At 43.3% G+C, this 14,131-nt stretch overlaps 1 protein-coding gene across 1 annotated transcript in view; it reads left to right on the top strand.

Moving 5' to 3' along the window:
• Nucleotides 1-534: 534 nt before the first annotated feature.
• LOC146775989 (uncharacterized) overlaps nt 535-14,131 on the top strand; it is a 649,670-nt gene continuing 636,073 nt past the window's right edge. The window contains exons 1-2 of the mRNA XM_085637079.1: nt 535-556; nt 1,442-1,552. Of these exons, the coding sequence (XP_085493205.1) occupies nt 535-556; nt 1,442-1,552 (133 nt within the window). The remainder of the gene's footprint in view (nt 557-1,441; nt 1,553-14,131) is intronic.

Here is a 14,131-nt window from a genome sequence, read left to right as displayed (position 1 = left end):
CCTCAATCAAAGAACATTGGAATGCCACGCACTACCAGTCACATTCCGTTAGTGGTATTAGTCCACAGAGAAATATTCGCAATAAGGCATACATGTGCAATACTAGGCATGTCTGCTGATAAGCAGAGTCCTCATTTTACATTCTGGAAACCACAAAGATGGCCACCAATCAGTTCCAAAAATTATCTGACATACAGCCTCTTACAGTAAACTTATGCAAAAATGAAAGATTCATGTTTCCTGTAGGTGTGCTGCTGGTTTAATTGCGACCTACTGCCCTGCTCCTGTGCCTTGGACAACCCACATATTTCTGGATGGTTAAACGCTGCGCCAAGGCAGGGGGTCTACCATTGATTCAACAATAACATTCAAAATTGATAGCTCCATCTCAGTCTCAGTGAGATTCACTGCCTACTCAGTGGTCAAGACAGAGGGCAGATGCTTGCTGGATCTTCCTGGACGTGATGGGGTTTTCACTGCAGTGAACATCAGTGAGTTCTATTGAGGCTCTTGGTGAACAGTGCCTTACGCACCATGTTAGGCAGTGGACTCAAATGTAAACATTGCAATCTCGGATAAGTACTTCAATACCCAGGCCCCAGTAAAAAGAAGAAACCAGTAGATTGTACCTGTCTCGCCTTTCTTTGAAAAGTGAGTATATAGTCCAGTTTCTAAATCTTGTGTCATCTTCGTTCCATTTAACCGTTAACATTGATTGACAGTAGTTCATGTCACTTTCAACTTAAGAAGTTTAATACGGCATATTATTCCCTACTAGCAATATTTTTTCGTCCCAGAAGCTAAAGGGCTAGTTTGAGAGCTCATCTTTGTACCTTATGCCATCTGAAACTTCCAACAATAATTATGTCATCATTTTGGTGATAGATGTGACTTTCAGCAAAGTACTTTTCCAAAATAAACCTGCAAACCAGTAACTTATCACTAGCAGCATTTCTTAATATTTTCACTGGGGCATTCAACAGAAAACGTTGTTTTTAAATATTGATTTAGTGTAACACGGGCTGTATCTTTTATTCCAACAGCTCTTAATCTGTGGTCCGGGGACTATAGAGGTCTGGGGATACACGACTGCTTAGAAAATTAATTAAATAATATAACCTGATTGATAAAATGAATGTAAATAAAAAAGCAAAATGTAAACATGAATTTGTTTAAACTTTCTGTAAAAAAAAGCCAGTGAGACACTGCGCCTTCTTATGTGATTTTTCATTTTGCACGGGTTTGATCAAAGTAAGGGGCAGGTCAAAGAAATGGCAAAAACATGACTTTAAGCATTCCTGGGGTAGAGTTTTTATCGCATAGGCATTTCTCTAGCACTCTTTCTTGACCATTTTAGCGTGGGATTGTCATAATCAGGATACACCTTGTTTAAACTGAATCGTAATAACAGACGGTAGAATACGCCCCCCCCCCCTGACAGCGACGCCGCGCCCGCCCACACCCGTCCACGCGCACGTTGCGCAAGGAGACGGAGAGCTGGTTGCCGAGGGGCCGACTGGACTAGAGCTCGGAGTTCGGAGTTTACCGGAAGGTGACTTGCTTTCCCAGAAATTGTTCATTTGTTTACTGCCATTGATTTGTAGGTTCTGCGGAAGTAAGAAGGCCGCCTCTTGCCCCCGAGGAACTTACAATTGGCCGCATGGCCCTGTTCTGCCTCTCTGTCACTGCACTCGGCATGCCACAACAATATGGTCCTCTGTACGAGCACACACACATGCATGTGTTCTTGCATATGATTCCACCTTTCTCTCCTCCTCGTTTGTCCCACGCAGTTAGGGGGTCTAATTGATACAGGTCTTGAAATCACCCCCCCCCCCCTCTAGATTTTGAAGAGTTTTCCAAAATCCCATTAGAGTCTAAAAACCACTCGAACAAAAACCAAGGACTTCAAAGCCTGGAACTTTGGAACCCAGAAAGTTATCAGAAATACAGACCGCTGCAGACCGCCCATCAGTGACCAGCGCTACTACTGCTGTAATTGTGACCTCCAAGTACTTTTGTAGCCCTGCATTGTGTGCAGCTCTGCTCAACCTCTGCAGCTTTCTGTGGGTGGAGGCAGCGGCAAGGGAGGAGGTAAGTGACAACTATTACCTGTATGCTGCCTTCTAAATGTTTCTGCACTGGCATCCTTTGCTCCTGCCCTCTCCGCCACTTATTGCCTGTGTGAATATCCGCCAGCCTTTTTGTGCCGTATCGCAGGGAAAAGCAGTTTTCTTGCTATCACTGCTGGGGAGACAGCAGTTCCCATCTCCCCCTGCTTCTGTCACTCAGGCATAAAAGCGCCATGCTCCTGAGGTCGGTGTATCCACCAGCCTGTTTGTGTCGCATTGCGGGGGAGGCCACGTTCCTGCTATCACCAGTGAGGAAACTACAGTTCCCATCTCCCCCTGTTTCTGGCATAAAAGCGCGCCACGCTCCTGCAGAAGCCCGGGCCAAGGGCAGGCCCGTCCATGCCCGTCAGAGCCCAAAGCAGGCTGGGCCCCCCCTCTAGCGGTGAGAATTCAACCAATTGAAGCAGTATGGGCAAGAAAAGGGCGACCCACGCAGCAGTGGAGGAGCTAACCATTACTTCTTTAGACACTTCTATGGCTAAAGCGACTACTGCACTAGAAAAAGAGATTGCCCTTACAGAAAGGAGGCTATCTATGGGGCCTGTGGGGAATGAAAATGGGCTTTTACTTTCCTCTGGCCCGGAAATTATACTTCCATTAACTGAACAGGTCAGTGCCCACAAGACCTCCCCTCTGATCCCGCATGCATCTCCCAGTTCCATTGCGTGCCAGTCATCCTCGTCAGCAACTGTCTCTACAGGCAAACGGAAAAGAGGCTCTTCTAAACCTCCTTCATCTATCATGGTTAAAAAACCCAGAAAGATTAACTCAACCCAGGGTGCATCGAATAGCAAAGTTCTTCCACAGGACACAGCAATACTGACTCTAAACTGGTCTGGATTCAAGGATAATTTAACATTGTTATTACATCCAATTTTTTTCTCAGTTAGACGCTATCGACCTTACACTTAAAGAGTTAATAGCTAATATTCATTGCTACAGTTAGCTTTGAGATCCGACAGTAACTTTCTAGTTATATACAATGTAACCTCAACCCATAATCCTTGCAATCAAAATATGTGCCAAGGTTGCCACAGAACCAATTCTGTGGACTTGACCAGATCAGGTTAGATAAACATACAGAATTTAGCGAACTCACCCACGGCAATCTCAGTGCCCACTGTAGAATGTCGTAGAATGCAGCGGGTGGGGCATGCAGACAATGTAGTTTGTGAGCGCGGCTCACCAAGGAACAGTACATTCCATCCTCAAGCACTTTTGCCTATGAAGGGAAAGAAACCTTAACATTTAAACTTACCAGCAGCAACTTATCCGTTCCTTATAATATTGGTAAATGTTCCCTTACTAAGAGCAAATCAAAACGAATCAATGCTCCAATTAATGAGAAAAGCTCAGCACTGGTTATCGAAAGCTGCCAGTATAGGCCATCTTATACAAGACCATTTGATTATGGCTAGAAGAACCCCTTGGGGCAGCTCTGATTTGAGAAAGATTGAAAATAATTGCATTGTACTCAACTTTGATAATCAATGGTTGGTAGAGAATTTGCTAGCACAATTACCAGTAGCACCCATGTTGCAGACTCCGATATCTACCATCCCATTGGGCATTTTAGGTCGAGCCTAGAGTCAGCTCGCAAGCGCTGCTCTGGTGAAGATCTGCTGTAGTTAAGTACGTGAGGGTAGCACCGCCCACTCCCTGCCTATATTTTTCAATGGCTTGTGTCTTTGTTCTTCATAAATGCTGCCTTCGGATTCGTTTATAGGCTTGTTAGTCCCTCATGATGGCCATGTCTTGTCTTCATTTGTATCCTCCCTTGGCTACTTGCCCCTTTACTTCGAGTTTTATACAGTCAATGCTACTTAGATTGTGAGCACTATTTTCTTTAATGAGGTTCTCCTACTGCCTTCTCTACTTGTTGGCTGTGCCTTCTCGCCCCATTCCCCCCCACCCGCACTACAGTTGTCTGTGCCTTCGCCTCCCCTGTCTGTGATTACTACAGTTTGCAATGAAAGCATTTCTCTGTGTTTGCGCTCAGTTTAAAAGGGCGCAGTTTTCTCACACTAAACCCAATCTAATATGTTTAGTAAATTGGGTCTAGCGTGAGAAACCTTGGGTGGTTGTATGGGAAGGCCCATGTACCCTTGGTACGCCCCCATGGCACAATTTTAGGTTATTTCCAGCGCTGCACAAGTCTGCGCTGGAAAGTAAATTAGGAAAAAAAGATTTCACGCCTTTTTGCGTCACTTTTGTGATGCAAACATAGTGCAAAATCTTAGTAAATCTCCCCCTCAGTACAGCTGTAGAATTCTGAATATATTTACTTACAGGAAATTTGGGCGGTAAACCCTATCTATGTGAATGGCTACTGGTCTTTCCTTACTCCAGCACTTCCCACGGAATCGGGTGGAGCAAAATGTGGTTTGTTAACACTTATAACCAATACCATCATTTTTGATAAGGTCTACTTCCTGAATAGTTTGCCCAACTTTCATATATTAGTGGCTAACAGACGGAAGAGGGTAGATCTAATGTTAATTAATTTTTATAACAATAACTTTGTCAATCCTACTGCAGTGGTAGATGATCAGGGGAGAACTATGGAGGGGCTGCTCTCTCACCACCCTAGACTACTTTATATTGTCTGGGTTGGGGATTTCAATACACATAGCTTCAGGCGCACCCATCTTCGGATTTGTGGGGTAACTGACTAAAATGGCTAATTTGGTTCCCTTTTTGATCATCAAAGTTATGGAAATGCTCTGAATAGTCTATTGATGACATGGGAGCTAGAAATTGTAAATCCAACACACATCCCTATGGGTCAAATGTTTCCAACTCTTTATCGGTCAGGATCCTCTTAGACTATCGAATATATAATCATCCCGTCCACTCCAGCAATAGTCATATGAAATTTGAGGTGAAGATCACAGAATTCAGTGACCATGCCATAATCCAGTGTACTTTCCAATGGGTCACCGTAAAAAAAACTGACATTTAAATATGCCCCGAAACCGACCATAAACTGAAAAAACAGGTATATCCTGAAATGTCAGAAAATTGAGCCAAATCTCATACTCGCTAATCCTGTGTCCTCAATTTACCAGGAGGTCTGTGTATGTCTAGACCCATTAGCCAATGTAAATCAAGTTGTAGCAGCTCTTAGTAAAATTCTAGCAGCTATAAGAGATCAACTAACTCGCCCACTATCGCAGAATAACCCCCCGCCTTCCTGATGGTTTGAGACCAATTGCTCTCAAGCCTCTGGTAATCTCTGCAAAGCACTAAAAATGCAACCTAGAAATAAAGACCTTATTAGAATTCTGTTATATGGAGGCACCTCCGTTGAACATTGTCAGGACTGATCTTGAAAAGCCCCTTTTTCCGGACTAATGTGATAACATGTTTCTGGCGGAGGGGCGGGAATTCAAGGAAGCACGGGCTGAGGGCCGATGCTGGTTATTCTTCCCGCATCTGGAGAAGACCGACGTTGCCATTCATTCCCAGGCGGTGTGATAAGGGTGCTCCGGCACCAGTGTCTTGTTTCTGCATTGATGTAATTTGGTTCGGGGTAATTCTTTACCGCCGAAGCTTAGTTTCTGCTATTCGTATTCAGGAGCCTGTTTCACATGTTGTGCAGCTCTTGCGGCCCTCATGGTAACGGCCCGAGTTCCTGCACTTGGTTCATTACAAATCCGCTAGCCATGATGGAAACAGCGTTACTGTATCTTATTTCTTTGTGTGCCTGTCAGCCGTGATGGAAACGGCGTATCTGTACAGTGTGTTTAATGGTCCTCTCTGCCGTGAAGGAAACGGCGTGTGAGGAATTCTGTTTGGGCAAATGTCTTCAAGCTGAAGCTGTGTTTAGAAACTGCAATTTTGTGTGTTTTGGAATTCAAAGTGACAAAGCCATGTAGAGAAACGGCAAGGAGGTATGGGCACATTTATGGAATCCATTTGCTATTTGGTCATGATGAAAAGCGGCAGAAAACTGTTACAGCTTTCCTTGCGTATTATGTTATTACCTCTTCATGCACATTATATGAAATGCTGACTCCATTGTTTCTACTATGATATTGCCATGGGTATCATGTATAATGAATCATACCTTCATTGATTCTCTTTTTTTCTTTCATTGTCTTGTAGTAACAGGGGGTTTCTGAATATTGAGAAATTAACCCCTGTAAAACCATATCAAGCATATGAAAGGGTGGGTATTTTGGACAGCATTTGTGAAGAGTATTATTTCTAGAATAGTATATTACAATTCCCCTTTGTTTTATCAGAGACACAGCACAGCGCTTTGTTTATTGGAATCCAGAAAAGAGAGTCCACATTTTTAGAGTTGCTAGGAAGACACAGCTTAGTTATTTTCTTTTACAGGTACTGATTAATGGTATAGAATGGTATCTACATTTTATGCAAAGCATGTTCTAATTGTATGTTCTCTCCACAGGTCTCCCTCCCCGTTTTCCCCATCCTTTACTTCCCTCGCTTGATCATATCAACATTCTGTGCTATAAGAGCATACAGAATTGAGACGATCAAGAGGTGGACCCCTTGTTTGCATCAAACCAACTGCGAGATACCATCCATCCTACGTGTGGAGCTATCAGAGCTGACAAAATCTGAGGGCTATATATAAATCTGTGAGGGTAGAGAGGAAAAGGCAGCTACGAGCGGAAGCTTGTGACAATTTGAGAAAAGCCTCATTATATAAAGATAGTAAGACGTTCTGTAAAGTGTCAATTCTCCCTTCCTACAGGGGGAGGTTGGACCATCATTCGACCTTCACATAGTTGAGGACACTTGGCTAAGTCACTTTCAGAACATATTCCAAAATCAGGTGGACACTAACCTGGAGTCCCCAGAGCGTTTTTCTTGCGATGCTGTAGCGCTGGAGTTCTCCATTGATGAATTAGATCTTGCTTTGTCTCGGTCACCTGCTTTGAGAGCTGATGGCCCAGGTGGAGTCCTGCTGGATATTTTTCTCACTAATAAACCACTGTGGACACCGCTCCTGACCTTAGCTTTTAATGCTGTAGCCAAAGTAGGCCCCTTGTCATCCTGGAGGCCATCCCTGATAATCCAAATTTACAAGAAGGGGGACTGCTCAAATCCTGCAAACTACCTCCCAATTTCCCTATTGGATAGTACTGCTAAATTAATGGCTAGACTATTATTCAACAGGCTGGAGGACATGGCGATGAGGAATAATGTTCTTACGGAGGCACAAAATGACTTGGGGAAGGGGGACAATAGACCAATGTCTCAATGTATCCCTAGTCACAGCTAAATACGCAATTGCAAAGCAAGCCAGTTTCACATGACCTTTATGGACCTATCCGCAGCGTTTGACTGTGTGTCCCACAGTAAACTGTGGGCCATTATGGAAACCATGGGCCTGGAGTCTCCCATAATTTTATTCATAAAAGAACATTATACAGAAGCAGGCGCAGTAATTGGTTACGGGAAACAAGGGGAATGTTCAAAACCCTTGTAGGTCGAAAAGGGTCTTAGACAGGGCTGTGTCCTCGCTCCATTTCTTTTCATATTGTATACTAATAAGTTAAATGAGGTGTTGAGTGAAAAATGTAAGGACGGTCCGGTTGCAGGTTCATTACCTTTGCCCATTATGCTTTATGAAGATGACGCAGTTTTACTTGCCCGAACCCCAATGGCCCTACAGCGCACTATAGGGATATATTTTGCTTACATGGCAGATTTAGGCCTATATGCTAATAAATGAAAGACATTTGTGATGGCCATGGGCAGAGACCAGAAAAAAACAATGAGGCTCCAAATAGACAGCAGAAAGCTGGAAAGAGTAGAAAACTTCATGTATTTGGGAATCCTCTTTGATGCAAAATTAAATTAGTCTGAGATGGTGAGAAATATAATGAATTATATTTCTAAAAGCATAGCTGCCCTCTGGAAGTTTGCTAAGAACCTAGGTAACAAAGCGATTCAAGAAATGTTGGAAATGTATTCTGCGAAAACGATATCCATAGCTACTTATGGTGCAGCAATCCGGGGCACAGCACAAGTTGAACCTCTTCAAGATTTAGAAAACAAATTGTAAAAAGGTTACTGTTCATTCCTGGCATGTGCTCTAATTTTACGGTCCACAAAGAATTAGGCATTCCCTATATCACTGATACCATTAAAATGGTCCCTCTACTACTGTGGTGCTCGAAATGGAAAAGGAATTCTGCCCAATTAAATCAACTTGTGATAAGATATCCTAACCCTTGTTTAAGTTTCCTCTATCCCCTGGCTGACTTATGGGAGACAGTCTATTAGTGATTTCGGCCAGGCGGTATTGTATGAATCCCCATCTCAGTGTGCAACTTTTACTAAATCCAGATTAAAAGAGCATTTTATTGCCAAATGCACACAAGATAGTTAAAAAAAAATCTAAAATTTCAGTTATAAGCAATCAGGCAATGCCCCCTGTCGCTCATGGGCACTGTTCTTAACTTTCTTTTGTCTCTAATTCCTTACATTGTTTTTTGCTGGCAAGATTTCGTTTACATTTTATTCCTTTAATGCTTGGCTATCCGGCACAATCATACTCTGCAAATCTGTTATCTATATGTCCCTGTGATGATCTCGCTAACCAGTCTATCTCACATACTTTATTTTTAGGTCTCACCTAGCGTTGCAGCGCAAGCGCTGCTCGCTGGCGAGAGATATTTTGAGAGAGGGATTTCAGAAGTTGGCTTGAAGCCCTGCCCTCCATTTCCATTGGCTGACGTCATCGTTTATGCTAAATGGTGGGCTGCCATTGGAAATGAGCTGTTTGTGTTGCCTTCCTTTCGCCTTTTGGTCCGGCCCATCCGGACTGTATCACCTGCTTCACAGCTGTTGTGAAGCAATTTCTTATCTCAAGGAGGCGTGTTATATAAAGCTATGAGATGCAGTCCGGATGGGCTGTCTCAAAAAAAGAGACAGGGCGCTGCGTGTTTATTTTTGCATTGCGCTTTCGCTTAAAGTGAAAGCACGATGCAAAAATAAACAGCGGCTACCTTCCCGCACGCTGTGCATAGCAGGGTGTGACAGGCTCCAGGGGAAGCTTCTGCAAGCAGAAATGAGTTTTTGCAGGCGGGCTGAGAGTCAAACTGTGAAACTATGTCCCTGCTGATGAGGCGTTAGTGGGTGCAGCTGACCGGCTTTGTGGTTTTAGTGCGAGCTCTGTCCTCGTTTTTCATATACACTCAGTCACCTAAACCAGTATTGCAATTTGGTGAGGACTCGAAGACTCATAGTTGCAAGGCATGTGATTTCACTGTATCGGTATATTTTTGTAGCCACATTAAAGTTGCACTTTGGTAGCAGGCGCCCCACTTGCCGACCAGGAATGTCCGCTGCCCTGAGCTAGGGCGCGGCAAGGCGAGTCCCCACGGAGTGGTGCACCACAGCGCCTTGTTAACACTGCTCCCCGTGGAGGCGCTTCCCACTAATGCTGAGCGCACTGGAAATTTCCAGTGCATGCTGTACCTGCAGAGACCAAGGTGCACGGACCAAGTCAGGGACCCGCAGTGTCCTCTCATTGACCTTCTGTGCCCCGGTTCACCTCGTGCCCCAGCCCCGACCTGGTCACTGCAGGACATCAGGGCTGTGGTTGCAGTAACTTTACTGGGGATTGCTTCTTGCGTGACCCTTCTGCTGATTGTTGGAAACACAGGACATGTTTATTTTTTCAATTAAAAAATACTGCTGAGGTGCCTTCATTCGCCTGTAGAACCGCTACACTGTTATTGTTGCACTGCCACTCTTTAGTACCCACCACACCTTTGATAATAGGAATTCGTTTAAAACACCCACTAGGTAAATGATGTCATTGTATGTCTCAAAAATGCCACCAAACATTATAGAATGCTTCCTAATGTTGTTTGTTAAAAGGATGAGGGCTGGGCAAAGATAACTGGTTCTTCTGTACACTGGGTGACCCTTTAACCTCCCCCTTCACGTGTGAAGTAACCTTCGTATGGGTTCATACTTTGACTTTGCTTCATTCAGTTTAGGTAATGCCAGGAGGTGTGTTCGCCCGCTTTACCCAAGGCTGTCCCCCTTTATTCGGCGTCTAAACACATTGCTTGTGCTGGTGTTTATTTTAGCTTTGCAGGGGCCGGAGACGGGGTCAGCACGCGTTTGACACATTGCGGCCTCATTGTGTGAGCCCCGAGCCCGGCCACTGAGGGAGGGATGGTTTGTTGAGGGGAGCGATGACTTGCAGTTTGGCCCTCTCACCTGACACGCCGCACCGGCCCTTCATGGCCACCGTGTGCGCGATAGCGCATTGGCTTTCTTAAGTTAGTGGACGTATTACTTCTCCTTGGGACATTTTCTAAAAAGGTAACTTGTCGAGCAACTTCAAGGCCCAGGATTGTGAACTGGCCAGGGAGCTGTGTCCGCCCTGTAGTCACTGTGTTCAGAAGCGTAAAAAAACAAGCATTAAAAATGCAATAGATCTCGCCTTTTATTAAGCTAGTCATTTGCTTTACAATACCATTAGCAAAGCAAATGGCTTTAACTTAATCAAAGGCGATACATATTGCATTTTCAATGCTTGTTTTGTTCACTCTATAAAGTAGAGAGAAAAAAAATGTATCACCCCAGTGCTGACAAAATTCAGTTTACCTTTTTATACACAAGCTCTCTCAGTAATACAATAATTGGAAATGCCATACATATGTTTTATGACTGCATCATTCTTATAGGCCGCCCTAAAAAACAGAAAGGCAGCTACCATAAGGGGAACACGTTTGAGTGTTAATTTATAGCTTCCGGGGACTTGGGTACTTTAAACCCCTTCATATAGTATCTGTTAATCATCTACACTGGTGCGCTTTGTTTAATAATCAAACTACTAGGCTATCACAATTTTTTAACTATTTAATTGATTTTTATTTATTAGCTATTGTCTTTTAAGAATTTTTAATGTGTAATCAATGGATATTTTTCAATTCTTATATATTGTACATAGACTGATCGGTTGTGTTGGACATTTAGTAGAAATATACATGTAATGTGCTTTTTTATGCATTTTTCTACTACGAAATAAAGTTGTTTGCCTGACGTCATGCATCAAGACTTTTGTCTAGTGGCCTTGAGTATTCATCTAATAGGTACTGAAGACACAGAAGACTTATTTACAAGTGCCTTGCACCACCGGTGAGTCACTTTTAAAATGGGAAAAAGTGACATACCGGTGGTGCCAAGGGGCTTGTAAATAAGCCCTGAGATCGTTAATTTCCCCTTTTCCATCCTCCCCTGGCCTTTCAGATCACCAAGGAGATGCAGTTGTTCCAGTTTGCCTCAGCAACTTTTATTATATTTTAGCCATGGTTTGTGACCAGCCCAATGGACAGTTCTGAATTATGATTATATTCAAATCAGCCTCAACCTTTGTCCAAACTCTGTGCCAGAGCAGTAGACGATGGAGCCTAATAAGATTTTCTTTAAAGGTCACACCCAATTCACTGTGGCACAGGGCAGACAAACAGCTACAGGGGACTGACCGCAGGCTCTTTATACAAGCTCTTTCTTACTGCTGTAATTTACTAGTATTCACATATCCTCAGATGTTCACACCACAGCTCGTTACAGATATGCACCTGGCTTGATATATCCTGCATGTTTCCCTCAAGGGCCTCATTCCTGGACTAGATGAAAATGCAGAAAGGGAGCTAGAGGCCTTCACAAATTATTTATTGATTCTATCTGATGTTTCCATGCCCCTGCTGAGTCAACAAGCATTTGCAATGCAATAGGTCTCGCATTTGCAAGAGTTTAAGCTATTGGCATTGTAAATGACAATGCCTTTTATTTATCTGTTATTTTTAAAACGGATAAATAAAAGGCATTGTCATTTACAATGCCAATAGCTCAAACTCTTGTAACTGCTAGACCTATTCAATTTCAAAGAAGCGGCGGCCACTGTCCCTGGTTGTTTGGGAAGTGAAAGCTGAATGTTGCAGGAAAGCATGTTGTGCCTTCAGTAGGAGAAACTCGTTAAAGAAAATAGTGCTACAGTTTAAATAAGACATACCACGTAACAACAGAAGTAAAAGGGCCAATACATAGAAATGCCTACATAAGTAAAACCTTAATTGATGGAAGCTTTATAAGATGGACTTACAATATACGCGAGAGTTAAATGTAAAACAGCGGGAAAGCTCAGCGAGTTGAATGTTCACCACTGATAAATGCAGCTCACAGATACGAATCCTAGCCTATCGGCCTTCCAATTTGGGGAAAATTAGTATTATTATATTAGAAAATAATAAACTAAACCCTTAAAATGTAATGTTTAAAAGTTGCAGAAGTGAGATAAAAAAGCAGTGTGCACGAAAACAAATGATTAAGACTGCAAGCACATCAGGTGATTAATATGCACATGTAAATATTTGTTACTAATAAATTGCGCTAAAAATAATGGACTGAAAATGCTTTAGTATAATGGAGCTAATGGGTGCTCTACAGCATTTTACCAACAACACATAGTGGGGCATGACTTCATCAATGCATCTTCTGTTCGCCTGAAATAAGTGGCAGTGCTCCAAGGGCTACCCGTAACATAAGAGAGCAAAGGGAAGCAGGCACGACACCATGCACAAGTGGGGTCGGACTCAAATTATTCACGCACTTGCTGTTGTGAGAACCCTGCAAATGATTTAACGTTTTAACATAAACTCCTGCAATGCTGTATAATTAATCAGTACAACCTGGTTCTGGATTAGCAGGTCCCAACAAACCGTTGCCATTATACTCTGGGAAGGGTAAGTTCATTGCCCTTTGCATCATGTGCTTGCCTCCTTCTGTGAGGGCTGACAACAGATTCCAAACAGCCTTATGGCAGGCACCAGGCCATGCAAAGCAAATAAAGGACGGGCGCAGCCTCAAGAGGGGGGAGAGACGGGAGAAACCGCATAGAGATGTTACAGAGGCAAGCACGCAGAAAACAGACGTGGGCAGTAGTCCAGACCAAAGAAATGCAGAGAGTAGAGGTAGAGACATTCGAACAAGTAAAAATTTTACTGAAATGAATAAATAAATTAAAATATTTGGAAAGCGCTACAGTTGCCCGAAGGAGCGTCCTGGCACTACAGTAAAATAGGAACGACAGCGTGCTAGCTTAATTAATGCACATTAACCAGCCATGTTTTCAATTTTTACAAAAGAGAGTCTGGACAGAGAAGAGACACTCGAATAGCTGGACCTGTAGGCAGTCACTGCATGATCACAAGACAGACATGTGGATGAAATCCACGCATGTGACGAAGCCAGAGACCATCATGGGTGGGCTGCAGGTCCTGTCCTCTAGTCCTTACTCGCTTACAACAGCTGTGAGATCTCCTTTAATGGTATGCTGACTAGACAAAAAAATAACTTGATTGGCAGAAGATTCTCTCACAAGTGAACATGTTGAAGAGTGAGAGAATTCTGCACAGGCAGAAGAGAGACTGATACATATAGAGAAATTAAGTAATAAAGTTTAGATAGGCAGAAGAGAGGCAACTGAAAGAAAAATGGGCATTGGGAAGGGCGGACGACAAACTCCGATACGTGGACAGGTAGTAGTCTGATAATACTGAATAGGCTAAGGAGAGACTGACATCTGGTCAAGATATAAAGCAGGGATTTGTATGGAAGAAGAAAGAGAATCGGACACGCATATGAAGTACATGGGTATTTACATAGGCAGAAGACAGAAATGGATATACAACAGCAGAAAACGGAGATATGGATAGAAAAGAGAAGCCGACGGAGAAATAAGGAATGTAGAAAGAGATCGATACACATTTGAAAAGGGAGGTAAGATAAATTGGCATCTAGAGAGGTAGAGAGATGGAAATAGTGTTTTGACTGGAATGTTAATTTGGGGGCTTAGGGTGTTTCCTGTGTGGAACTCTGGGGTGGGTTCAGTTGGTAGTTGCTGCCCATTTCTGAGCTTTTTAGTGGCGACGGGCTGGTCTGTCGGCTCCAGTGTCCTCCACTGGATCAGTTGTGCCTCATCCATGCTGTCGAGGCTG

The sequence above is a fragment of the Triturus cristatus genome, chromosome 12 (assembly GCF_964204655.1).
Source record: "Triturus cristatus chromosome 12, aTriCri1.1, whole genome shotgun sequence".
Taxonomy (NCBI): domain Eukaryota; kingdom Metazoa; phylum Chordata; class Amphibia; order Caudata; family Salamandridae; genus Triturus; species Triturus cristatus.
Note: the sequence above shows the minus strand (reverse complement) of the source record. Positions and strands in the feature narration are given on the sequence as shown.